This window comes from Myxine glutinosa, chromosome 2, assembly GCF_964187855.1.
Source record: "Myxine glutinosa chromosome 2, kmMyxGlut1.1, whole genome shotgun sequence".
Lineage (NCBI taxonomy): Eukaryota > Metazoa > Chordata > Myxini > Myxiniformes > Myxinidae > Myxine > Myxine glutinosa.
In genome coordinates this window covers 71,453,593-71,480,972 of record NC_136262.1, presented here as the reverse complement: position 1 = coordinate 71,480,972, position 27,380 = coordinate 71,453,593, and the positions used below count along the sequence as shown (strand labels likewise).

Below are 27,380 nucleotides of genomic sequence, written 5' to 3'. Positions count from 1 at the left end.
TGCAATGTGCCAGATACTTTTCGATGCTCTTCAGGAAATACCATCCTTGTTCTACTTGGTGGTGTTTTTCTCCTCGTCTCCCATGCATTCTCCCGCTCCCCCTTATCTTTCCCACCTCTATTCGACATCCTTCCCTTTATTTTTTCCTTCTTTCAATTCACCCCATCCCCTCCTTCTCCTCACCCTATCCTCTATAGTCTATACAACAAAATGAATACATAGATTTATTTTTAGTGCATTTGCTGGAAAGTGATATATTCTGTTTGTTAAAAGAAATCTTAACTCGGTGAAAAGAAAAACGTTTTTGAATTCCCCCTTCTGTTTTACATATTTAACGCTTTAATGCCTAAATAACTGGAGATTAAAAAAAAAAGCCTGCAAAACCTGTAAGAGCAGTAAACTGCCAAAATGACAACCCTTTACCCAATTCCAACAACACCACTGATAACTATATTTGGGAATGGACACCACTGATAACCAGATTTGGGAATGTACACCACTGATAACTACATTTGGTAAAGTACACCACTGATAACTAGATTTGGAAATGGACACAACTGATAACTAGATTTGGGAATGTACACCACCGATAACATTTGGGAATGTACACCACTCATAACGAGATTTGGGAATGTACACCACTGATAACTAGATTTGGGAATGGACACCACTGATAACGAGATTTTGGAATGTACCCCACTGATAACGAGATTTGGGAAAGTACACCACTGATGACTAGATTTGGGAATGTACACCACTGATAACTAGATTTGGGAATGTACACCACTGATAACTAGATTTGGGAATGTACACCACTGATAACTAGATTTGGGAATGGACACAACTGATAACTAGATTTGGGAATGTACACCACCGATAAGATTTGGGAATGTACACCACTCATAACGAGATTTGGGAATGTACACCTCTGATAACTAGATTTGGGAATGGACACCACTGATAACTAGATTTCGGAATGTACACCACTCATAACGAGATTTGGGAATGTACACCACTGATAACTAGATTTGGGAAAGTACACCACTGATGACTAGATTTGGAAATGGACACCACCGATAAGATTTGGGAATGTACACCACTCATAACAAGATTTGGGAATGTACACCACTCATAACGAGATTTGGGAATGTACACCACTGATAACTAGATTTGGGAATGGACACCACCGATAACCAGATTTGGGAATGTACACCACTGACAACTAGATTTGGGAATGTACACCACCGATAACAAGATTTGGGAATGTACACCACTGATAACTAGATTTGGGAATGTACACCACCGATAACTAGATTTGGGAATGTACACCACTGATAACCAGATTTGGGAATGTACACCAATGATGACTAGATTTGGGAATGGACACCACAACAACAACAACAGGCATTTTAAGGCCATTTTCCCTGCGAGTGTGGGGGTTAGCCTTGCGGGCCCCATGACAATCTTCTCCAGGTTGCCCTATTTTCTGCATCTCCCCTTGTTAACCCCCTTGCCCGCATTTCTTCTTCCACCATCTTTAGCCAAGTCTTTCTCGGTCTTCCTCGTCCTCTACTTCCTTCCACATTCATTTCCATCACTCTTCTCAACCAGTCACTTTCATCCTTCCTCAACACATGACCAAACCATCTCAACCTGTTTGTCTTCACAGCATCCATCACAGGCTCTATTCCCATCATCTTTCGCAATTCATCATTTGTCTTCCTCTCTCTCAACGATACTCCACACATCCACCGAACCATTCACATTTCCACCCTTTCCAGCCTTCGTTGCTGCTCTACGTTCATTACCCATGTCTCGTTCCCATAAATCGTAACACTTCTCACGCATGCAGTATACACCTTTCCCTTCAGCTTCAACGACACTCCCCTCCTCGTCAGCACGCCATTCAGTTCCCGAAACGTCTTCCATGCACATCTCACTCGAGCAACCGTTGCCGAGTCTGATCCACCTTCTCCATTCAGCATGTCTCCTCGGTAGCAAAATGTTTTCACACCTTCCAGCTTCATGCCGTCTCCAAGATCCAACTCAACATTTCCTCCATCTGCAGCTCCCTCTGTGCACCCCTTACACTTGAATGTAGCTGCCACACTGGTTAATGACCCTCTCAGTCCACTAAATTTTTTATGAACCCACTCAGTGCACATTGTACATTGAATGGAGTTCACATTGTACATTGAATGGAGTTCACTCCAACACCCTTCCTACACACGGCCACTTCCCAGTTCTTTCCACCTCACTACATGCTTTACCACTTGCCATCACCTTCGTTTTTCCGATATTCACCTTCAGACCTTTTGTCTCCATACATTCCTTCCACTTGTTCATCTTCTCCTTCAGTCCATCCATACTTTCCGCAATCAACACCAGATCATCTGTATAAACAACTCCCACGGTAAATCCTCCTTTACATTCCGAGCCAGCACCTCCATCACAGCTACAAATAGAAGTGGACTTAGTACCGACCCCTGATGCACTCCCACCTTCACCTCAAACTCACCATTGTTCCCGTCCTTTGTCCTTACAGCTGTGCGCGCTCTCTCGTACATTGCCATCACGACTCTGATCAACCATTCCTCCACTCCTAACTTCCTCAATGCCCAAGTCACTACTTCACGTGGAACCCCATCAAATGCTTTCTCCAGATCAACAAACTCAAGAAACAACCTCTTCCTCTTCTCCATGTACTTCTCCTGCAACTGCTTCACAATAAAAAGCGTGTCTGTCATTCCTCTTCCTGGCATAAATCCAAACTGCATTTCGTCGAACTTCACATTTCTTCCTTATCCTCCTCTCCAACACCAAGCCTGGTGTTGGCTTAGCGGCAAGGGTGCCATCTTGGGATCCTTGGATCCTGGGTTTGAATCCCGGTCGATCGCTGAATTAATGCCAGGGGGGTTGACTCAGCCTGTCATCCTTCCGAGGTCGGCAAATTGAGTACCAGTTCACTGGTAATTCCCTGCGTGTTGCAAGATGCGACTAACAGGGCTGGCGGCAGGAAGCGCATCCGGCCATAAAACATTGCTTCAAAAAGGAGACCATGGTGCCCATAAAAAGGGCAACCCCTGCTCTCCGGGGAAAAAATGGCCTCTAAAGGCGGTTCCTGCTCTCCAACACCCTTTCCAATACCTTCATTCCATGCTCCAATAACTTTATCACTCGATACGAGCCACAGTCCAGAGGGTCACCTTTCCCCTTGTATAGAGGGACGAGGGTACTCAGTTCCCAATCCACTGGAATGCGGCCTTCTTTCACCACCAGATTACAGATCTCTGTCATTCTCTTCACACCCCAACTTCCCGCCACCTTCAACTTATCTCCCACAACTCCCATAGGCCCTCCTGCTTTTCTACTCTTCATTGCTTTTATTGCTTCCTCAACTTCCTTCTCAGTTATCTTCTCTGCCGGTCCTAAAACTGGGTTACTCTCCATGTTGCCGGCCCATTCATTCTCTGCATTCAACAGCATTTCCATATATCTCTTCCGTCTTCCTTTAATTCCATCTGGGTCCACAACGATTTGTCCCACTTCATCCTTCAAGCATCTCACCCCCATCACATCGCAGCTCTCTTTCGCTATCTGCTTTGCAATCCTGAATACCGCTCTCTGACCCTCTTCCGAATCCAAGCGTTCTCCGAACATTTTCCTACATGCGTCCTGTGCCTTTGCTCCCTCTTTCTTTGCAGCCTTCTTGGCTGCCTTATAACTTTAATGCTCTGCCTTTTCTGCCCCCTTACCCTTCGCCTTCTGCCACTCCTTGAAATTCTTCCTCTGCTCGTCAATCCTCTTTCCAACTTCATCATCCCACAACCATGTTTCCGAGTGCCTCGTCCTTTAGTCCATCCACATACCTCACCAACGACTCCCAACAGACTATCTTTCATTGACATCCAACGACTTTCAAGCTCAACCACATCATCCTCTGCCATACTCAGCCTCTCTTTTAATGCCTCCCTCACTGTCACCTCTTTCAACCTCCACACCTTCATTCTCGGTTGGTACTTCACCCGCCAAGCTCTCCTTGCACCTTTCACCCTTATGTCGCAGACAACCAAGTGGTGCTGTGAAACAACCTCCTCCCCCGGGATCACCTTTGTGCACGGCCACTATCTCGCCCCCTGTCGAGGTGCCCCCTATCTCGCCTACGCACCATCAGGTAGTCAACAGTTTTCGTCGACCCACCTGACGTGCATATAACAAGCTTATTATCCTCATTTTGGAACTGAGTATTACAAATCAACAAACCAGCTCCATCAGCAAACTCCAAAATCCTTTCACCTTCTCCATTCCTCACACCATATCCGTAACCCCCATGAACTCCCTCAAAACCGTCCATACTCCTTCCCACATGTCCATTTAGGTCTCCTCCTACCACAACGACTTCCTCATCTTTCACGTTTTCCATCAGCTTCTCTATCGCACACCAGAACTTGGCCCTCTCTTCATCGCTGCAACCGACCTGCGGAGCATATCCCGAGATGACGTTCACCAAGAGCTTTCCAATCATCATTTTCACCATCAGCAACCTTTCAATCACTCTAGTCACACTCACCACACTGTCTACAAACTCCTCAGAAAACAGGACACCAACACCATGCACGCCTTCCGGGCACCCTTGCCACACAAACTTGTATTTCTGTCCCTGCCTACCCTTCATCATTCTCCCTCCACTTCCCTTCCATCTTGTCTCTTGCACACAACATATGTCCACTTTTCTTCTGACCAATTCTTCCACCACTTCTCCTGATCTCCCTGTCATTGTCCCTACATTCCATGTCCTAAACCTCAGAAACCAATCTCCACGTGAGGCATCAGACATGGCGTCGTCGTAAATGGAGTGATTTCCACCCTTTCTTCGATCGGGTTCCCCACCTTGAGTTGTGACGAGAGGGAGTGAGGTCCCCGGCGGGGTATTTCGGGCTGTACCCTGCCCATATATAATTGTAATTGTCATGGTTCCCTTTTTGAGGCAATGTTTTTATGGCCGGATGCCCTTCCTGACGCCAACCCTTTTAATCGCCTCTTACGACACGCAGGGATACGTTGTACCTATTCTAAACCGGGGTACACACCGGGTGGGAATGTACACCACTGATAACTAGATTTGGGAATGTACACCACTGATAACTAGATTTGGGAATGTACACCACTGATAACTAGATTTTGGAATGTACACCACTGATAACTAGATTTGGGAATGTACACCACTGATAACTAGATTTGGGAATGTACACCAATGATGACTAGATTTTGGAATGTACACCACTGATAACTAGATTTGGGAATATACACCACTGATAACTAGATTTGGGAATGTACACCAATGATTACTAGGTTTGGGAATGTACACCACTGATAACTAGATTTGGGAATGTACACCACTGATAACTAGATTTTGGAATGTTCACCACTGATAACTAGATTTGGGAATGTACACCTTTGATAACTAGATTTGGGAATGGACACCACCGTTAACCAGATTTGGTAATGTGCACCACTGATAACTAGATTTGGGAATGTACACTACTGATAACTAGATTTGGGAATGTGCGCCACTGATAACTAGTCGACTATGAAATATATTCCACTGCCCCTCTTGAACGTCATTCTTTTTTTGAAATTTACTTTAATCTTCAAACTCACGATTTGTTATGGTCATCTCATCTCGCTTGTCGAAGAGATGAACTTATAAAATGGGTCATGACGGTCCGATGTCTGGTCGTCTGTCCGTCTGTCCTTTGACTCTTTGCTATTTTTGCTACTCCTCCCTTATCACCTGGCTGATTGTTCTGAAACGTGACACATGAATACAAAACAGTAGCCTGCACAATCGCTCGGGCTTCAATTTTTCGATTTAGGATCATGTAGTGTCCCAGGTGTGGGAGGGGGGTGGGGGGGTGACTAGCCTCCAAACTTTGGATCCCTACTCGTCCCTTATTTAGCAATCGACTGCTCTGAAACCTGATTCAGCCCTTCTACTCGATGGTCCGCAGGATCGCCCAGTCTTGGATGATTCAATTTTGTGGGCACCCAGGGGGTCCCCCAAATCAGCAGTGGTCTTGACTACTACCTCAAGAGATGACCGTCAGCCCACTTGGGTCTATTTATTTTTATATGATTTAGAAAGGAGTACAAATTACTTTCTAATGTCTTATGGAGCTCATTACCAATGTGGTCGGAGGTTATATTTTCACCCCTGTCTGTTTGTCGATTTGTCTGTCCGTGAGCAGAATATCTCAGAGTTGAATATGGATTCGGACAAAATTTGGTGGACAGGTTGTGTGTGTGTTTGACAAGGACTAATTGATTAGATTTTCGAGTCTAAAATTTCAAATTGTATGAAGTCAAGCTAAATATCCTCCCTCCCCAACCTTTGCCTCTCTTGATATGTATTGCCTCCTCTCATGTATCCTCTCCTACTATGCCTTTTCTCCTCATTTATCAATAGATTCCTCTCCTCTTTTTTTTGTTGGTTCATGACTTCGCCTGTTTTGTTCAACTGGTCTCCAGTTTTCCTTACTGGGAGTTCGTTTCTGTACCATTTTGTCTATCACGTGCATCCTCCCCCTATCTCTCATTCTTCCCTACACTAGGGATGGGCGACTCCAGGAATTTTGGAACCTATTCAATTCCGAATACTTTTTTCTAGAGGAAATTTTATGTATCTATTCTAAGAATAGATTTCTCGTACTTAAAAAAAAAAAAAAAGTTTTCTTTATATTTGGTTTTGGACTGATGAGGGACTATTACATTTCATATACAACGTGCCAATAACAACAGCATGCAAATTCCAATGGCTGTCAAGAAGTTGTGCCATGAGAGTGACATACACCTGGGTATGACAAGATGTCCGGAACTGTGTTAGGGCAATGGAAGTAGCAGCATGAATCATCCGATCAAGCTTTCACTTGTTTTCTTCATACACTTCAGGAAGCGTATTTTGCATGATTGTGTGACGACTTGGGAGGTCATATTTTGAGTCTAGAGGCCCAACAGTCATTGAAACCTGAGTCTACAGCAACAGATGCCGGCTGCAGGTTCCTCTCAACCATATTTATCAGCATCTGATTAATAATGTGATTTTTGTCTTTGGAAATCAACACCGTACTTAAAACAGTTTGAGATTTTACAGAACATGCTAAGAATGGTGGATTTGGAACTTGTTGCCATTGCAGACTTTGGTTTATTTGAATTCACATTCCCAACCGTCACCAATTTGTAGTCAGTCTTTTGCTTGGTTTTCAAATACTTTAAGTCTTTAATTTCAAAATACTGTTGCGGATCTCTCGAAGCCCGTCGACGTACAGAGGGGTTAAACCCCTTTTCCCCCTTCGGGCCTTCGAGTCCACGAGGCCGAGTCGCCACTCCCGTAGCGAGCGTGCAGAAGGGTATCGGGTCGAATCCACACGTACCTTCGGTACCCACGCCGCCACGAGAATGGGGACTGGACCTCGCACAAGCCACGCCAATCGAATATGCCCGAGCGGTTTGCGTATCACGTGACTCGTGCCGTTACTTCGTATTGAACCCGATTGAGCGGTTTTATTCGTACAGTGCTAGGCCAATGGATGGAAATGACGGGAACGATCGAATGGAAGAAAGAACACAGGTTTATTTACAAGTATAAAGGGTGAAGAGACACAGAGCAGACACTTAGTCAATCTTAACTTATCCCCGGACAAGGGCCCACTCACTCACGCAGGGAAAAGAAGGAAGGACAAGTTCGCGCTCCAAACGCGCCTTGGCGTCGTTCACTCCGGACAGCTCGCCGGGCGTGGCCCTCGGATGTTCGCGGCACGTGTGCTGGGAGCGCATCGTGCGTCTGTGGCCCCGGAATGGATCGTCTTCACAAGCGCGTTATTCACAGCCGCAGAGCGCAGGGCACAGGGAGAGTTCGTGCACAGAGAGGACTATGACAAGCAACCAATTTCACTCATGGCTACAACGTCTCTTTCTCACTGGGACTTGGTCACTGCTGCACTCGTAGACTGAGGGGCTGGGCGACTGGCGCGGGGGGCTCGGGGCATGGTCTTATATCGCCCCTCCTCGGTCCTACCCGAATGTTCCAAGCCCCTCCTCTCGCTGCCGTTGTTGGCCACTCCCCTTGAGCTCCGATTGCCTGCTCGCCGCTTACCGGCCACTCCCCTGCAGCTCCTCCCTTCGGCTTGCCAGACTTGTTCCAGGCCTAGCACGTGGAATTCTAGCCGAAAGAACACCTAACTTACTGGCCTGCTCAACGCATACTAACACAGGAAAGGAGACTATGCTTACATTTACTAAGAAATAACAACTAAAGCGAGGCTACATGTTGTGGTGCAACTACCTACGAGGGTGGTCATCCTTTATTCACAAAACCGCAACAATACTTTAATTCTAAAAAATACTTTAATTTCAAATACTTCTGTCTGAGGAGAGATGGCACTCACATTGTTGAATCACCCTGCCTATGAAGCACTGGGATGACAGTTTATAGCTCTGGCTTGGGATTAAACGCAAGCTCGAGCTAGACAGCTTAGAGGTGAGTGTGTGTACCTCTGAGCCATCCTGTCAGCCCTGTTGAGAGAACTCAACTTTGCCTCTCAACTAATAGAACTCAACTAAATACTACCAGTGCCATATCCTTCGGAACATGTGCAGTATGTCAGGCATATCACCTATTGATAGATACCTGTGGTCTTTAAACTGGCATTATTTTTTCATCCGAAGCCATAACTACTATTACACACTATTTTTTTTTAGTTGTCAACTGGGAACATCAGGCCACAAACAGGTCAGCTTGGCGTACCATTTGCCGCAAAGGCCTGGACCACTTTTAATGTGGGAGACTTGCTATCGAGAGACAGCGGAGGCAAGAAAGGAAAACCTGCCAATGCCCATCTCTGCAAGGACCAGTCTATACCTGCGATATTTGCTGTAGACACTGGGAGACCCGCATTGGAGTATATACAGCCATTGCACAATGCACAGTACTTGGTGATCATGCCAACGAAGGGAAGAGATTTGTAGAAAGCGATGACTTACACCACCACCACCACCATCATCATCATTACGCATAGAGGTTTAGGGGTAATTTTGTACAAGTAAATACAACAATGATTTATTCTCTTATCCATATCGAGACAACCAGACTCAGTGGTTTAATGGTTAGGGCGTCAGCTCTGAGTGTGGGAGGTCGGTAGTTCGAACCCTGGCCTAGTCATACCATAGACTTTAGAAACGGTACATGCTGCTTCCTTGCTTGATGCTAAACATTAAATATAAGGACAGAGCATGGACAAACAACCATGGACTGGCAATCCTAGCGCAAGCTTTGATGGCTAAATGGCCTCCTCTTGCATTGAAGTTCCTTGTAGGGAAACATGTATTGTTATTAATATTCATGTTCATTACTTTTATATCCTCAATTTGTACTCGCATGACTTTGCATAATAATGACATCCATGTGAATTTGATTCGTACATATATTCAAGGTAAAGCATGTATGATATAGAAAGTTTGTATTTTGTTTTATTTCACTGCGTTTGTTTCTCCTTGCAGGTAGCTGGCCGAAAAGGGTTCCCTCACGTTATCTATGCTCGTATTTGGCGCTGGCCAGATCTCCACAAGAACGAGTTGAAACATCTTAAGTTCTGTCAGTTTGCTTTTGACTTGAAAGCAGACAGTGTCTGTGTGAACCCTTACCATTATGAGAGGGTGGTATCTCCAGGAATTGGTAAGAAGAACCTTTTGTTTGTTTGTTTGTTGGGTGATGAATTATTTCTTGTGAATCATGTTTAAGAGATTGAAAAGATAAAAAAAAGGAGTCTGTCATAGAAAAAGTGGCACAGCTCCTCCATATTCAGACCTGAGACCTTCAATATGAAGCAATATGCAAAGTTTTAAATTCCACCTTTGGTTATAACAGCTGCTTCATCAAACCAAGAAACATCACTAAACCGTTATAGGATTTGCTTCCTTGTTTACGAGCCTATCATGCCTGATGACATATGGTGCCTCTTGAGGAACTTCGCGCCACTTTTGTCTGTCTTGGGCCCACGGACTGATCTCCGTCCAGTTTTCTGTCCTTCTACCTGGTTTCTATACCCCACAGATCCTTTTCCACAGTATGCTGCCAGGTCTCTGTAGGTTTTTCGACCTTCAGGCTTCCAGTGTATGCCTCTTTTGTGATTTTGTTAAAAACAATTTGACCAAGATTTAATCAGCTCTGCTTTGACTCAGCCTGAAACGGTATGCAAAATTTCATCGCCCTCCTCTTATTTATTGAGTTAGTTTAGAAACTATGTAATTCACCCTAAGAGCTTTGGTATGCAATTGCAAAATATCGCAAAAGTTCAACTGGCTCTTCCTTGATTCACATGAAACGGTATGGAAGTATTTTAGCATCTATCGTATGAGCAGGCATTTTCAAGTTTTGTGGAGACACAAAAAAGATGACGATTTATCTGGTTATCGAGTTCCGTCAAGTTGTGTCTGACTTCTGGGGACTTTCATTATAAGATTTCTCAAAAACACCCCTACCTATCCTGCACTGCTTCCTGGAGCTCTGGCAGAGACTGCTTGGTTACAGCCTTAACCTCATCCATTGAAGGGACATTTGATTTCACTTTTCTTCTTCACCATTTTGACAAGAATTGGAACTTTTAACATTAGTCTCCAAAACCACATTTAAAAACTGTCAATCTTATTCATTTCTTTCTTTATTTTTCACTGTCCACGACTCACATCCATACATTGTAACTGTAAATACCAAAGCATTGGCCAGCCTCCTCTAGGTTTGTATTGTCACATGTTTGTCTTTCCTGATCCTTGTCAATCCTGACATTGCTATTCTCCCCAATACGAATAATCTATTAATTTCTCCCCCACATTCTCCTCTCTTTTCAATCTTAAAACCCATGAAGATAAAACTTTCCACTATTGTCACCTTATCGTCTCCCAATCTGAACAGATCGATCTTTTCATTTGAAAATATTTTAATCTTTCCTTAGATATAAATATAGACCAGCCTTTTCACTTTCCTTCTCTACTGTCTGTAGCAGTTTCACCAAGTTCTCTTTACTTTCTGCCAACAGAGTGGTATTGTCAGCATACCTTAGATTATTGGTATATCTTCCTCTAATCCTGACTCCAGCCTCTATTCCATCCAAGTTTAATTTCGTCATGATGTACTCATGATACATATTACATATTGACCAACTAAGGGGAGAGATTACACCATGAAATCCTTTTTCCAATTTCAAACCATTCTGCTCTCCATGCTCTGTTCTTACTGTATCTTCTTGGTAAGTATACAGGCTTCTTATCAGATACATCAGTTGATCCTACATCCCCATTTATTTCAGCATAATTCACATCAATTCATGATTAACATCAATTTTTGTGATGGTGTTATATAATTTGACCAAGATTTATTCAGCTATGCTTTGACTCGGCCTGAAAAGGGATTCAAAATTGCAATTTTGACAATTTGTGCACAAAATATGGAGATTTAGTATGCACAAAGCTGCTCGCTGCACTATAAATCAATAAAATGCACCATAATCTTGTGAGAGCATCAGTGCTGCTGAAGCAGTTCTTGGGCTTACTCTGCATGGTTTGTAGTTTGCTTCCCAACAGTCATTCAAGGCAGAAATTTGTTGTTTGTTCAGGGGTGCTGGAGCGAACTTGCCTACTATTTGTGAAAGACAGCTGTAGGATCTATAACATCCACTAACAACCAATGCTGCTAGATGGGTTATCCAGCTTAAAGTCCATCCGGTGGACGGCACACACGTTGATGCATTGCCCCAAATGTGAAACACGGGTGACATTTATGGCTTGGTCAAGATTTGAACCCAGGCTAAATGGCTCAAAGGCTAGTGCACATGCCTCTAACCCATTCTGTCTGCTCCCTCTGTATGTTCAAGGTTCGCACAGTTCTTGAAATTCCTGGAAAAATGAAAAAACATTTTCCAGGACTGGAGAGTCCTGGAAAACATGTCGAAGTCCTTGAAACTCCTGGAAAATCAAGAAAATTGTGCAAATGGAAATTATCTGCAGGCCCTGTAGTCGGAATTGTTAATTCCATCACAAAATATAATGTTACCAATTTAACCTCTGCCATGGATTTACCATTGAAGCCATGCACCAAACTTGTTTCTTAGTCCAGTCAGTCTGGTCAGAGCTAATTCTAATCCCCTCTCAATGGATTGATGGCATGGTGCTAATTTACCTGCTAAATTATTCCTGAGTCAATCCCCTCTAATGTTCTTCTATTCTATCTGTCCCTAATTATGTGTTAATGTCCTCTCGTGTTAATTAATCCATTCAGCCCAAAATATTTGAGGTCCTCCATGACTTTGAGGCTTCGACGTTACACATATAATTGTAGATCAGTGACACTACTGCAGTGCATGTGGTAACTGAGACATGCAGCACGTACAGCATTGTACTGTACCTATCTCCGTATCAACACTGTGTTCTGTGGAATCGTAATCAATTCTTTTGCTTTCGGTTCTCGCTTCTGCTATTTTTTTCTCACCCCAAGTACACACTTATTACTGAAATAGTCAATGGAATATGGAATAACAGAGAGAACATATGGAATAACTTGTGGTTTATTCTAATGTCACTTGTTACATAAAACATTTGTATTATAAGTCCTGCAAAACAATTTTTTTGCCCTGGAAAACTGAAAGTTTGGTCTTCCATGGCTGTGCGAACCATGATGATAGCTTCTGTAAACATATAGCGATAAATCTTATTGAGTCAAAAAAGGATTTAAAAGCAGGAAGGAACAGTTAGAAAAAAAATACAGTATAAATTTTTTTTTGCACACACACTGATGCAACGCGATGAATCAATCAATGCCTTCATGGGTTCAAGCACCGTGTGATGCCGAAGGACATCATGCAGGATAACACAATCCTTCGGTATTGTACATCGCTTGGATCTGTGAAGTTTTGAATCGGTGATGTATGCTGTATGACATCCTGATCCATATTTTACTAAATGTGCAGTAAATTTTGATGCAATTATTGCATATAATTATTGGTCAGAGGTTGACTTTTCCACAGCTCCTAATCCATGTTTACAGACCTGTTCATAGAGTTCATGTCAGGTAATAAGCTGCAGCCGACTCAGTCTCTTCCAGGTAGAGGTGAGTTGTAGAGGTGAGGTAGAGGTCATTCTACACATAAGGCCTATGGCACCATCTTCCTGCAGAAAATCAGTTCAATACTACAAAACGCCGAGTTGTTACACAATCGATGCCCTCCCGGGTTAAAGCACTGAATGATTCTGAAGGACCTACTATCAGATACCAATGTATATCTAGTCCGTTTTGTTGTGTTCTTGGCACAGGTTTTTAAAATAGTTTGTTTACAATCAGGGTTTTTATTTTAATCTGACAGGTCACTGTATTATTATAAGCATTGCAAACCAAGCAAACTTGCATGATGGGATTATTGTTTTGGTGTGTTTACACATTCGTTGTTTGAAGTACACAACTTTATCTTGTTGCAGATCTCGCAGGACTAACCATACAAAGCACCGGTATGTGGTTTCATTTTCACTATCCCCTGTTTTTTCTACAGGTTGGCCCATACAATTATCATGGTTTTATTTTAATTGTGGGTTGGTAAGCAGTAATTGTTAGCACCATGCATCACATTACAAGTCAGGGGAGCATGTGTTCAAACTATTCTGTGCATTTTTGGACTTGGTGACTACTGGTGTTCTATGAATGGAACAGGAAATTAATTGAAGGGACATTTTATTTGGCCTGATATCTTGTTTATGTTTGAAAACGACCTTTTTACTGTCTTTATAGACTTCACCAGACTCCGTAATGTAATGGTTAGCACATAAAAGGGTAAGAGCATGGACAATGCCCATAGATGGGCATCCTCCTGAGGAAAAACAGGTCACCCCATACTGTAGAATCCTTAACTGATTAGGTGAAAAAAACAGCACCATTGTTGTGACGTTTCTTGAACCCAGTGTCCTGGGAAGTGACAGCACTTCCTCCAAGATCTGTGGCTGTGTTTGTCTTCTCTAACAGTCGTGTGTGTGTGTGTGTGTGTGTGTGTGTGTGTGTGTGTGTGTGTGTGTGTGTGTGTGTGTGTGTGTGTGTGTGTGTGTGTGTGTGTGCGTATATACATACACTCTACTTATCTTAAATATATTGTTAAAATAAATATGAATTACATTTATTAAAAAGACAAAAAATAAAAAAACAAAACAAAATTAAATTAAAAAATATATAAATAAAATTATGCCTCAGATACTGTTAAAAAGAAGGGTTTAGAAGTGGCCATGCAATGATTCCTGCATGATGGTACAGCTCCCCATACTGTGGTGTCGAAGAATGTAAACAGACTAAATGTTCACACCAATAACAATTTTGAAAGTTTAATTCTTTGGAGGAGATTCACTCAGGATATAACAAGGATTACAACAAAATACTATGCCGGCGTACATGAACAGGACTCAACACAAACGTTCCAGGAATCTTTTGAATTGTCTTGATTGTCTTGATTTATATAGTTGATGTGGACAAAGTGTCAGGCTGTCTTTGAAATGGAAGTGTGAAGGGAGGAGGGCGGGGGGGGGGGGGGGGGGGCGGGATTGGAGGACGAAAGTTCTTGATCATACTGAGTCAGACATTATCTTACCAGTTGGTCACAATGGGAATTGCATCATTGAGGTGCCATGAGTTGCCAGTCAGACGAGATAAAGCATTTTTCAACCCCATCTCTTTAGCTGGTATTTACACAGCGCTGCAAATGAAAGATACAAAGGCAATTTTCTCCACCAGGCTGGCGCCATACAATGACTTCGAACTTTGAGAGATGAGCTTTTCTCCTAATGTAAATTTGCGGTCAATGACCTTTGCAGAACAGATCAATCCTCGATATTGCAGATGCCTGGTACAATGTGACCACTCATTCCCACATATATCATTAGGTATTTCAAACCCTTCAACCATACAACTCCCACAAACTGCAATGCAACATCCTTCAGACCAACAAAACTAAAGTATTTCTACAATCATTAAGGAACGAGAGTGTCTTTCTCACAAGCTCTGACAACAATTTGGGATGGGGCACAAATATCAAATTTCGAGATGCAGGTAATAGCTTGCCTGCTAGAAAGAGAAACATTTGAAAGTCCAAAATGGACTTCCACATTCGCCCGTTTTTTGCTTCTCATAGGACAATTAACCAGAAGACTGTCTAATTTAAATCTGGGTTTCCAATTTACCTTTATCTAGGGCATACACCATCCTCATGGACTATTCGGACATTACTAGACGTCTTCTTGTCCGTTGAATCCATCCGTCGTTGTCAGTTCAGTTTGTTGCGATGCTCTTTCATTCAAGTGATTCACTGCCTGACAAAACAATCATATGAGGTTGGCTGCAATGACTGGGAGATGATGTGCCAACACAGGAAACACCATGCACTATCCAAATAGATGCGTATCACTTCAACATCAGTCAACAACACAGTATCTCTGCAAACAGGTCTCACCTCAAATAAATGCACAAAATACTTCAGTTCAAGATAAAAAATATTATCATTCTTTTTTTCTCCATTTTCACCACAATCTGGGGGATAATATCAGCATCATCAATGCCTAACAGCTGCAGCATTCGGCGATTATTCATAAACATTGCTTTGTGGCAAGGTGAATGCTGCAACTCCGAGTCCCTGTTGAAAGAGACACAATCATTCATGTGGTTGAGGAACAAGGTATGGGTCACAATCTTCTTGTACTTGCCATGCACAATCTGCCACGTCTTGGCAGCGCACAAGGTATTGCGCGTGGAGTCTCCAATATGGTGGTAGGTGGGCAAGATCATGAAATGACCCTGCTCCACACGTAGCATCATTGCCACTCTTGCAGTAAGCCTTAGCAGATCTTCAGCAAGGCTGTCGTCCAGCTGCAGTTGGCCTACCTTTTCAAGCAGAGTGTTTGAGAAGATTTGCTGGCAACATCCTGCTTGACCAGCAAGATGGTGCGAGGTGTGTACCAGAGATGGAAGGTGTATCGATGGAGGCCCTAGGACCCTTGTTGTAGTTGAAGTGGTCCATGGCCCACACCAGGAAGATCCAGCGGAGCCAGGGAGGCCCAGCGCAGAGAGAAGGTGCATGACCATCAAAATAAAACTCAGCGCAGGCCAGCAGCTAAATGCAAGGCTCACCATATTTTGGTAGTCAGCGGAGTAGTGAGGTCATGCTGGAACATTAGGCAGGGGCTGCAAGTAGCCGGTTGTCATGCCAATAGGAGAAGCACCTTGGCTATTGATGTGGGCTCCAAGACAGCTGCTGATGCGATGGATGTTTCTGACGTTGAACTGAAGCAGGTGGTCACTTTCAACCCATATATAACAATGTGGTCCAGGCAAATGGTCACCTTAAAACTCCTGTGAGGATAGGTTATATCATTTTTTTTTTAAACCATACTTATCAATCTTCCAAAGGAAGGTGTCTTTGCCATGCTTCGGAGGTGTATGCCAAAATTAACCCCATCTTGAGCCAAATTCACTGATCAGTATCTCTTCCAACAGCAATCACTCCATTTCTTATGAACGAGATGTCCTTTTCTTCCATTCAGCTACATCTGAGTCTGCTTTCAACACCCTCTGGACCAGGTAGAGTTTACCTTGACATAAAATTACCATATTCTAACTAATCACATGGTCAATTACTTCAATCAATTTTTTCATCTCATAACAGATTCACATTCAGCAGTTCTCTGTTTTCCCCAGAACATATGAAAGATTATATTTTCATGTGTATCGCAGACATAAAGTATGAAACCAAATGTACACATGTTTCAGGCATAAACATAAACAAAGTACATACAGTCATGGACAAAAATATTGGCACCCTTGCACTTTTTACAAATAACTCACAATTTTCTATAAAAATAACTTGAAATTGACAAAAGTATTTGGTGTCCACAATTCTTTATTTCAAAACACTTCCGCTTCCGGTCTTGCTGGCGAGGTTTCGTTTATTCGCAGCTGTCTACGCTCTCCATCGAAATCGAAGTTAAGTAATTGTTCCCATTTGTATTTTCGTTATAACTGTATTTATTTTATGGTGTTGTACATATCGTGTGTCCCGAGTAAGATTTTCAGTGCAAATCTTTCATACATGTATAGAAAATCGTGTTAATTCGTGTCGTGTCTTTTGAGGCCTTGTACAGTGTCCAACCTTGAGGCTTTGTTTTCCTCTCAGCGGTCCGTCGTTTGTGCTCCAATAACTTTCGTTCTCTGCTTTTCCCAGTCTTTTCACCCCATAGCCTACTTCCTTGATTAAAATCAACAAAAAAAAAAAAAAAAAAAAAACATTTCCTTCTCTGTTCTTATTCTTTGTTCTCATTCGTTTATTCGTTCTTATTCGTTCGTTCGTTCTTCGAACGACATTCACTGTTATTGCTGTTACTGTAATAACAGTTATTACTGTTATTACTGTTATTACTGTTATTACTGTTCACTGTTAACGTTCACTGTTATTAACCTTAAAATGTTTACACTTTCCCCTCAAGTTCTGTATTCCGTCGTATATTATAACACCTTTTTCTTCTTCTTCTTTAAAAGGCTGCTTTCGACTTGCTCACCAAATCTATTCATCCCAAAAATCTTTTTCCATCTCAGTGCCTCTTTTCAACATTCCCGAAACTCTCCTGCACTCCATCCTCCCTCCAGCGTCCTTAAACGTATTTTTGACTCGAAGGTCACAAGAAACACATTTTGCAATAAATGTTCGTTTCCCATTAATCGTACACTTTCTAAAATACAATCTCACCCCTCCCCTCCAAATCTTCCCCATAACCCCTCCCATCCAAATCTTCCCCATCACCCCTCCCCTCCAAATATTCCCCCTTGCCCCTTCTCTCCTAAACTCCCCCCACACCCCTCCCCTCCAAGACTCCCCCTCGCCCCTCCCCTCCTAGACTCCCCCCTCACCTCTCCCCTCCAAATCTCCCCCATATCCCATCCCTTTCAAATCCCTCCCCTTGTCCCTTCCCTCCTAAACTCCCCCCTTGCCCCTCCCCTTCAAATCTCCCCACCCTCATTTCTTCTCGATTTCCCCCCTCTCACTCCCCCTCCTCAAAGTGTCCTCCCTGCTTCTTCCCCCTTGCAACTCTCACCTCCATCTCCCCCAACCTTCTGCCTCGCTCTTCCCCCTCCTCAAATAACACCTCATTGTGCCTCACCCAATAACCATCAAACCTTTTGTCCGCCCCATCCTTCCCTTTCTCCGAGCTATTCTGAAATCTCTGACACACCTTCAACAGCTCTCCCTACCTCTTCCACCTCTTCCACCTCTTCCACATCTTACCCTACCCCTCCTCCCCCCTGTTCTGTATCCGATGCTCCCCCTTCCTCTTCATTAACGGTATGGACCTCAAACATCCGGGGCCTTCGTTCAAACTCAACTGATCTCTCCATACAGGTTGCTTCTGTCAAACCAGACGTGATCTGCTTAACAGAAACTTTCCTCCTTCATGATGTCTCTGATTCCTTAGTATCTCTCCCAGGTTACTCCCTCCTCTGGTATGATAGACCTGAGCCTCGTCCTGGAGGTGGGGTTGCTATCTTTATCAAAAACTCTCTTCCTCACTCGCCCTGCACTGCACTCTCTCCACCTCACCCCCAGGAATACCTCTGGCTACGGCTTCCCCTTCGCTCCCACCTCTTGTTCATATGTGTGTTGTACCGTCCACGAAACAGTGATGACTCCATCTACATCTCGCTGTCTGATAATATGGACCAACTTCTGTCTACTCATCCTAACTCTCTCTTCCTCATATGTGGTGATTTCAATTGTCACCATGCCAGTTGGCTGGGTGTGGGTACCTCTCTCACCAGCCATGGCTCCTCAGTAAAGGACTTCTGCGACTCACTGGGACTGACACAATCTGTCAATTTCCCGACCCGGATCTCAGTCAACGGAGCATCTTCTCTTCTGGACTTGGTTATGACTAACTTCCCTGAAAATGTCTGCTGCTCTTCTTCTGCTCCAATCGGCTCATCGGATCATGTGCTTGTTAAAGTGGACATCTCTCTGACCATTCTCAGGGAGTCTGCTCAGCGTCGACGAGTCTGGCATTTCACTCAGGCCAACTGGCACGGTCTTCAAGCAGCCATCAATCATCTGGACTGGTCTCCCATCTCTACCACCTCTGACATCAACTCATCCTGGGAATTCTTCCAAAGTAAATTGCTCTCTCTCATGCACAGATTTATCCCATCTCGTCTTCAGTTGTCATACCCTTCCTCCCGTCCATGGTACACGGAATCTTGTGGTGAGGCTGTTGCCCAGAAACAACTTGCCTTCGTCTCCTGGAAAGCAAATCCAACAGAAGGAAATCTCATTTCCTTTCACAAAGCCCGAAACAAGTGTGTGTCCACCCTCAGGAGAGCCAGGAAACAATATCTCACCGTTCTCAAGACCGAACTCTCTTATCTGTCTCCCTCTTCCAAATCCTGGTGGCGTCTGGTCAAATCTGTTTCTGGTGTTTGTTCCCCCTCCATCCCCTACCTTACCTCAAGCGGCTACACAGCTGACTCCACACGTGAAAAAGCTGAATGCCTCAACTCTGTGTTTGCCTCTAAATCTTGTGTCCCAAACCCATCCCTCTCTGGACCCACCGTACCCAGTCGTACCCAGCTGCTCCTGGACTCCGTGTCCTTTCCTCCTGACAAGGTGGAAAAGTTTCTGTCAACCCTCGACTCTGATTCTGCAACTGGACCTGACGGCATCAGCCCACGGGTTCTAAAATACTGTTCTTCCGCTCTTTCACTCCCTCTCTCTGTTCTCTTCACCCTCTCTTTTGCTCAAGGTCAACTGCCATCTGCTTGGAAATCAGCCAACATCACCGCTTTGCACAAAAAAGGTGCAAAAACAGATCCTAGCAACTACAGACCAATCAGCCTTCTCCCAATTATCAGCAAAGTCGTGGAATCAATCATTGCTTCGGATATGAAATCTTTCCTCTTCTCCAATGGCTTGATCTCTGATCATCAATTTGGTTTCAGATCAGGTCACTCTACTCTGGACATGCTGCTTCTGCTGTCTCAACAATGGATGGAGATCCTCAATGCCAAACAGGAAATTAGAGCTGTCTCCCTCGACATATCACTTGCCTTCGATACGGTCTGGCATCCCGCTCTGCTCACCAAACTCTCCTCCTTTGGTATCCATGGAAATCTCCTCGCATGGCTGGCGGACTTCCTCTCCCGTCGTAGTCAATGTGTGGCCCTGAATGGGTTTCTCTCATCTCCTCTTCCTCTTCAGGCTGGAGTTCCCCAAGGCAGTGTTCTGGGTTGTGTGCTTTTTCTGGTCTTCATCAATGATCTCTCTGACTCTCTTGAAAATCCTCTCTATCTCTTTGCTGATGACCCCACTCTCTGCCGCTCCATTCCTCATCCCTCAGATCGGCAGTCTGCAGCCTCCTCACTCTCTGCAGACCTGGACAAAATCACAGACTGGGCAAACAAGTGGAACATGTCTTTCAATCCTGACAAATCTCACACTCTTACGATGTCTCTCCGAAAAGACCGACTGGACAACCCTCCCATCTACTTTCTGAATAATCCTCTCCAAGAAGTTCAGTCACTCAATCTTTTGGGTCTCACTATCTGCCATGATCTTTCCTGGGAAAATCACATTTCCATGCTGGCCTCCAAAGCCAGTCGCCGACTGGGCATCCTCCATCGTGCGAAGTCCTTCCTTGGCACACCTGAGCTCCTCACCACATCCAAGGCTTTCATCCGCAGCTCAATGGAATACTGCTCTCCCCTCTGGGCTGGTGCTCCTGCCTCACACCTAGCTCGTATTCACGCTGTTCAAACCAAAGCGTTCAGAATTATTGGAATCTCCCGCGATGACGCTATCTCCGAGGGCCTTTCACTTACTCACCGCAGGCAGGTTGGTGGTCTTTCCGTCTTCTACCGACTCCTCTCCGGCCTTGCTCCCCCAGCTCTGTCTGGGCTCTGTCCCCCAAATATTCCTGCACGTCGCACAAGATCTGCCTGCAACCCTCTTATGGTTAAACTGCCAAAATCAAGACTCGCTGCTCACCTTCACTCCTTCATTCCTCTTTTCTCCCGCCTCTGGAACAAACTCCCTCACTCTCTTCAATCCCACTCCTCCCTCCAGGTCTTTAAAACGGCTGTTCACCACCATCTCTTATCTTCCCCAATCCAAAACCTTGATCTTTTCTACCCCCGCTAATTTCACCCCAAATCCACTTTTTTGAGGTGACTTTTGTCTTCTTTCCTGGAAGTCCTTGGTGTCCTTGCGTTTTATACCTATCCTGCCTTCCCCCAGGCCCTCTCCCTCCCACACATCTCCCGATGTCCCTGCTCTCAAATGTTGTGTTTGTGTGCTTCCTCCCCTTCTCTCCCCATCTTGTCGACCGCTCCCCTTTTTATATACTTTGTTTGCTTGCTTGTTTGTTTGATTTGTTTGTTTGATAAATGTTAGCTCTTTCAGGAGCCTCGACTCTGTATACAAAAAAAAGAAGAAAAAAAAAAATTACAGAACCTTTGTTTTTGATTCAGAACTTAATATATCCTTTTAAATCAGAAAATAAAAAGAAATGGCATTGACAAAATTATTGATACCCTCGACCTAATATTTGGTAACAGACTTTGGACAAAATAACTGCAGTCAAGCGTTTCCTATAGCCATGAATAAGCTTCCTACACCTCTCTACTGGCAGTGTGGCCTACTCTTCTTGTGCAAACTGCTCCAGTTCTCCCAGATTTGAAGGGTGCCTTCTCCTAACTGCTGTTTTCAGATCTCCCCACAGGTGTTGAATGGGATTTAGATCTGGGCTCATTGCTGGCCACTTCAGAAAAGTCCAGCGTTTTGTATTGAACCATTCCTGGGTGCTTTTTGAAGTGTGTTTGGGGTCATTGTCCTGCTGCAAGACCCATGACCTTCGACGGAGATCCAGCTTTCTGACACTGGGTTGTACATTGCCTTCCAAAATGCTTTGGTAATCTCCTGATTTCATGATTCCATGTACACATTCAAAGCACTCAGTGCCAGAGGCAGCACAGCAACCCCAAAACATCACTGAACCTCCTCCATGTTTGACTGTAAGGAAGGTGTTCTTTTCTTTGAAGGCTTCATTTTGTTTTCTGTAAACATAGAGATGATGTGCTTTACCAAAAAGCTCTAATTTGGTCTCATCTGTCCACAGGACATTCTCCCAGAAGGATTTTAACTTGTTACCTTCGCAAAAGCGGAAGGTTATGTTTTGATCGCTGTGTATTTATTTGTATGTCTGTGTGTGTGTATGTTAATCGCATAACTCAAAAAGTATTCAACCGAATTGCATGAAATTTGGTGGGATGATTGGTTATTATACGGGACACATTTGATTAGATTTTGGGAAACAGATTTGCTCAAATTCTGACTATTTTTAACTCGATCGTATTTCACTCAAAGTTATGAGCGACTGAAGAAGAAGATGTCCATCCAGAACGTCATCACTATAACGCGATCTCCCGCGATCATTTCAACCTCAAAAAAAATTATAATTGCAGATTTGACAATAGATGAGGCATATTAACAAACGAATGAAACAGATTTGCTCAAATTCTGACTATTTTTAACTCGATCGTATTTCACTCAAAGTTATGCGCGACTGAAGAAGAAGATGTCCATCCAGGACGTCATCACTATAACGCAATCTCCCGCGATCATTTCAACCTCAAAAAAAATTATAATTGCAGATTTGTCAAGAGATGAGGCATATTAACAAACGAATGAAACAGATTTGCTCAAATTCTGACTATTTTTAACTCGATCGTATTTCACTCAAAGTTATGAGCGACTGAAGAAGAGGATGTCCATCCAAGACGTCATCACTATAACGCGATCTCCCGCAATCATTTCAACCTCAAATGAAATTCAAATTGCAGATTTGTCAATCGGGGAGGCATATTAACAGACGAATGAAACAGATTTGCTCAAATTCTGATTTTTAAAAATCGATCGCATTTCACATAAAGTTTCACATCGCATACACTCCCATGCCAAGTACAGAACAGTAGCTGCGGCGAAGGTATGCGCTCTACCGAGTGCCCGGATTCTAGTTCAGGTGTGTTTTGGAAAACTCTAGTCGAGATTTCTTATGGCTCTCTCTCTCTCTCTCAGCAGTGGACTCCTACCATTTAACTTCCTTTCTTTGAGTTGACGACGGATGGTGCGCGTTGAAACTGTCGTACCTTGTGTCTGAAGGTCAGCTTGAATCTGTTTGACAGTTGATCGAGGTCCTTTCTACATCATTCAAACAATCCTTCACTGCAATCGTCAATCAAGTTTTCTCTTGTGGCCACCAGGAAGGTTGGCTACAGTGCCATGGGCCCCAAACTTCCTGATAACATTGCGTACGGTGGACACAGGAACATCAAGGTCTCTGGAGATGGACTTATAGCCTTGAGATTGTCCATGCTTGGCTTCAATCTTGTGTCTGACCTCCTCAGACAATTCGCTGTTTTTTTTCTTTCTTCATGCTCATTGCGGTACACACAGTGACACAAAACAGCAGAATGACTCCTTTTCTCTTCTCAAACTGGTTGAATGAGTGATTTTTATATTGCAGGCACTTGCATCTCACCGTAGGTGAGTTCAATTCCAAAGTAAAGGAGAATCCCCCTGCTTGAAATCTAATTATTTCTAACAACGTCTAAAAGGTTTCAGACCAGGTCACTCCACTCTGTACATGCTGCTTCTGCTGTCTCAACAATGGATGGAGGTCCTCAATGCCAAACAGGAAATCAGTGCTGTCTCCCTTGCCTTCGATACGGTCTGGCACCCCGCTCTGCTCACCAAACTCTCCTCCCATGGTATCCATGGAAATCTCCACACATGGCTTGCGGACTTCCTCTCTGGTCGTAGTCGACGTGTGTCCCTGAATGGATTTCACTCATCTCCCCTTCCTGTTCAGGCTGGAGTTCCCCAAGGCAGTGTTCTGGGCACTGTGCTTTTTCTGGTCTTCATCAATTATCTCGACGACTCTCTGGACAATCCTCTCTATCTCTTTTGTGATGACTCTACCCTCTCTCGCTTCATTCCTCATCCCTCAGATCGGCCGTCTGCAGCCCCCTCACTCTCTGCAGACCTGGACAAAATCACAGACTGGTCAAACAAGTGGAACATGTCTTTCAATCCTGACAAATCTCACACTCTTACTATGTCTCTCCAAAAAGCCCGACTGGACAACCCTCCCATCCACTTTCTGAATAATCCTCTCCAAGAAGTTCTGTCACTCAAGCTTTTGGGTCTCACTATCTGCCATGATCTTTGCTGGGAAAACCACATTTCCAAGCTGTCCTCCAAAGCCAGTCGCAGACTGGGCATCCTCCGTCGTGCGAAGTCCTTCCTTGGCACACCTGAGCTCCTGCAGGTCGCACAAGATCTGCCAGCAACTCTCTTCTGGTGAAATTGACAAAATCAAGACTCTCTGTTCACCTTCACTCTTTCATACCTCTTTACTCCCTCCTCTGGAACAAACTCCCTCACTCTCTTCAATCCCACTCCTCCCTCCAGGTCTTTAAAACAGCTATTCACCACCATCTCTTATCTTCCCCCATCCAAGTCCTTTATCTTTTCTACCCCCATTAATTCACGCCAGATCCACTTTTTTGAAATGCCAACCTCTTTCCGGGAAGTCCTAGCAGTGTCCATGTGTTTTATACCTCTTCCACCCTCCTCCCCCCCCCCCCCTTTCCCATGCTTCTTCCCCCCAAGCCGTCTCCCTCCAACAGATCTCCCAATGTCCCTGTTCTCTGCTGTTGTACTTGTGTGCTTCCCTTTCTCTCCCCATCTTGTCTCCCGCTCCCTTTATTGTATGTTTTGTGTGTCCGTTTTTTTGGTGTGATTAATGTTAGCTCTTACACGAGCCTCGATCTTGTATACCAAAAAAAAAAAAAAGGTGCCAATAATATTGTTCAGGCCATTTTAGGATTTCTGTGTGGAATAAGCTAAGATTTAATAGTTTTTTCAGCTTTTTAAAATTTTATTCCACTGCAAACCAAAGAAATACATATGAAGGAATGAATGAATGAATGAATGATCGTTTTGAGGCCATTTTTCCCCGCTAAAGCAGGGGTTGGTTGGCCTTGTGGGCCTCATGACAATCATGGTTCCCTGTTTGAGGCAATGTTTTATGGCCGGATGCCCTTCCTGACGCCAACCCTTAGTCACCTCCTACGATTAGCCGGGGTACACACCGGGATCATTCATCCCAGCAAGCTGGTACTCAATTTGCCGACCTCGGAAGGATGACAGGCTGAGTCAACCCCCCTGGCGTTAATTCAGCGATCGACCGGGATTCGAACCCAGGATCCTAGGATCCCAAGCCGGCACCCTAACCACTAAGCCAACACCAGGCCACAAATACATATGTGGATACCAAAATATTTTTTAAATTTCAACGATTTTCTGGAAGAAATGCTGCATTATTTGAAAAAACTGCATTGTATTGGTGCCAATATTTTTGGCCACGACTGGATATGCACATTTTAATCATAAGTGTTACATTAAATCTGAGTCTCAAATCAGCCTCTTATATTTCAAAAATAAAACTGGAAGTAACATTTAACATCCACACAGGCTGACATTTGAAGATGAAATAAAGTCATTCTTTTTACAATTATGGTTTTGTTCTTCAAGACAAACCAGATATTTAACAGTTGAGAAATTTCAAACATTATCATACATTAATGAGCATTTTGAAAGATGTATGTGGTCCTTTTAATACAAGTTTAATAGGAAATCGATCACCACTAACTTTTGTAACCATTAATTTTCAGCAAATAGTGTGGTATGAGTTGTCATGAAAAACAGCTCCCGTGCGATTTGCGTGCTAAAATTGATTTTTTTGCTTTGTTGGATTGATTTTAGGTCAATTTATTCGAAAATAATGGGGTTCAAATTTTCCGACCCCTGGACCCCCTTTTAAGGGGTGTTTTGTTTCCAGTGACCCCCGGGACTGACCATGCGACTTTCTCCCCTAACAACTGAGAGATTTTATCGATATCGGGGTCGTTAGAGAGGTTTTTCGATGACGCTAAATCCATTTATGATACTTTCGAAGCGACCGGAAGTGGCGGTCCCCGACTTCCGGTTAGGTTCCATGCCAAGGTCAAGGTCATTTCGAAGGTAGCGATAAAACCTGGTCATATAGTACCACTCTCTGAGGGTTTTCATGCACGAGAAGACGGCTGAAGCAGTTATTTTTGCGATCAGACTGGCCAGTCACAAATAAATCTACGTTTTAAAGCCATTCTTAGTCAAATTTAGAAAATATTTACCGAAATAGCAAAAGTCTTACAAATGATATAAATACAGAACTATGTGTGTTTAGCTTGTTTAATGTCACAAAATGTTTTTGTTTACACAAGTATGTAATAATGTAACACAATTCCTCTAAATTCTCAAGATAACACATCCGAGAATCATGCAAGATAATTTTGATAATTAAATAGCTTTTAAACTAAAATTACTGGACGGATTATTCGTCAAAATCTTCGCTAACTATATCATTTCTTACCAAATGTACACAATTATCGACACAAGTAGTTAAGAAATGTAACACAATTCCTCTAAATTCTCAAGATAACACATCCGAGAATCATGCAAACTAAACTACTGGACGGATTATTCGTCAACGTCTTCGCTATGTATATCATTTCTGACCAAATTTACACAGTTATCGACATAACATTTACATAGAGGAGTGCATGGAAGACCGTTCTTCCAACAACTGCATCTGCCTTTGCAGCTTGATTTACATTTACATTTCGTAAGCTCAATCACAGTTTTTGGGGCAAGGAGGTTGAGACATCCCACCGGAACATATAGACCTTTCTTTACAGTCCATCCATTTTGTTCAATAGAAGGCAGAGTCGGGCAGTTTGTAGTATATGATTTATCCCGCATGGCGATGTAATTTGCGCGATGGATGTGGGGCAATAACGCAGCGCGAGTAGGAGGTAACATCTCTCCCTCTAAGTTTTTTGACCGAAATAGTTCCCATCTAAGCGCCGGTAGGGTTGTAGGACCGGTCGAGCAGTATACGCGACAGACAAACTTCTCCAAATCCTTGACCTGAGAGGGCAGTTCACCATTCGTCAGGGTGGTCGGGATAGGACCCTCACCAAGCTCCCGGAAGCAGCTGATGGCAGGATCATCTTCATCAAGCTTCATGTAGGCACCAACCCAGGTCTTCTTGGTGATTCCCATGAATTTCCCACCCCCAGTCAGCGCCAGAGAAATTGTGGAGTCCAATCAGTCCTTGACATTTCCGAAGACCTATTACTCCAACTCGGTCCACCACATCAATTT

General features: G+C 43.7%; 1 protein-coding gene across 4 annotated transcripts in view; it reads left to right on the top strand.

Moving 5' to 3' along the window:
- The window catches only part of SMAD4 (SMAD family member 4), a 187,842-nt gene that overhangs the window by 17,834 nt on the left and 142,628 nt on the right, over positions 1 to 27,380 (top strand). For 2 of the 4 annotated variants that reach the window (XM_068108006.2, XM_068108003.2), the window contains exons 3-5: positions 9,556 to 9,730; positions 13,522 to 13,551; positions 16,571 to 16,654. In XM_068108006.2, coding sequence (XP_067964107.2) covers positions 9,556 to 9,730; positions 13,522 to 13,551; positions 16,571 to 16,654 — 289 coding nt within the window. The remainder of the gene's footprint in view (positions 1 to 9,555; positions 9,731 to 13,521; positions 13,552 to 16,570; positions 16,655 to 27,380) is intronic. The other 2 variants (XM_068108009.2, XM_068108004.2) reach the window with 2 other exon arrangements.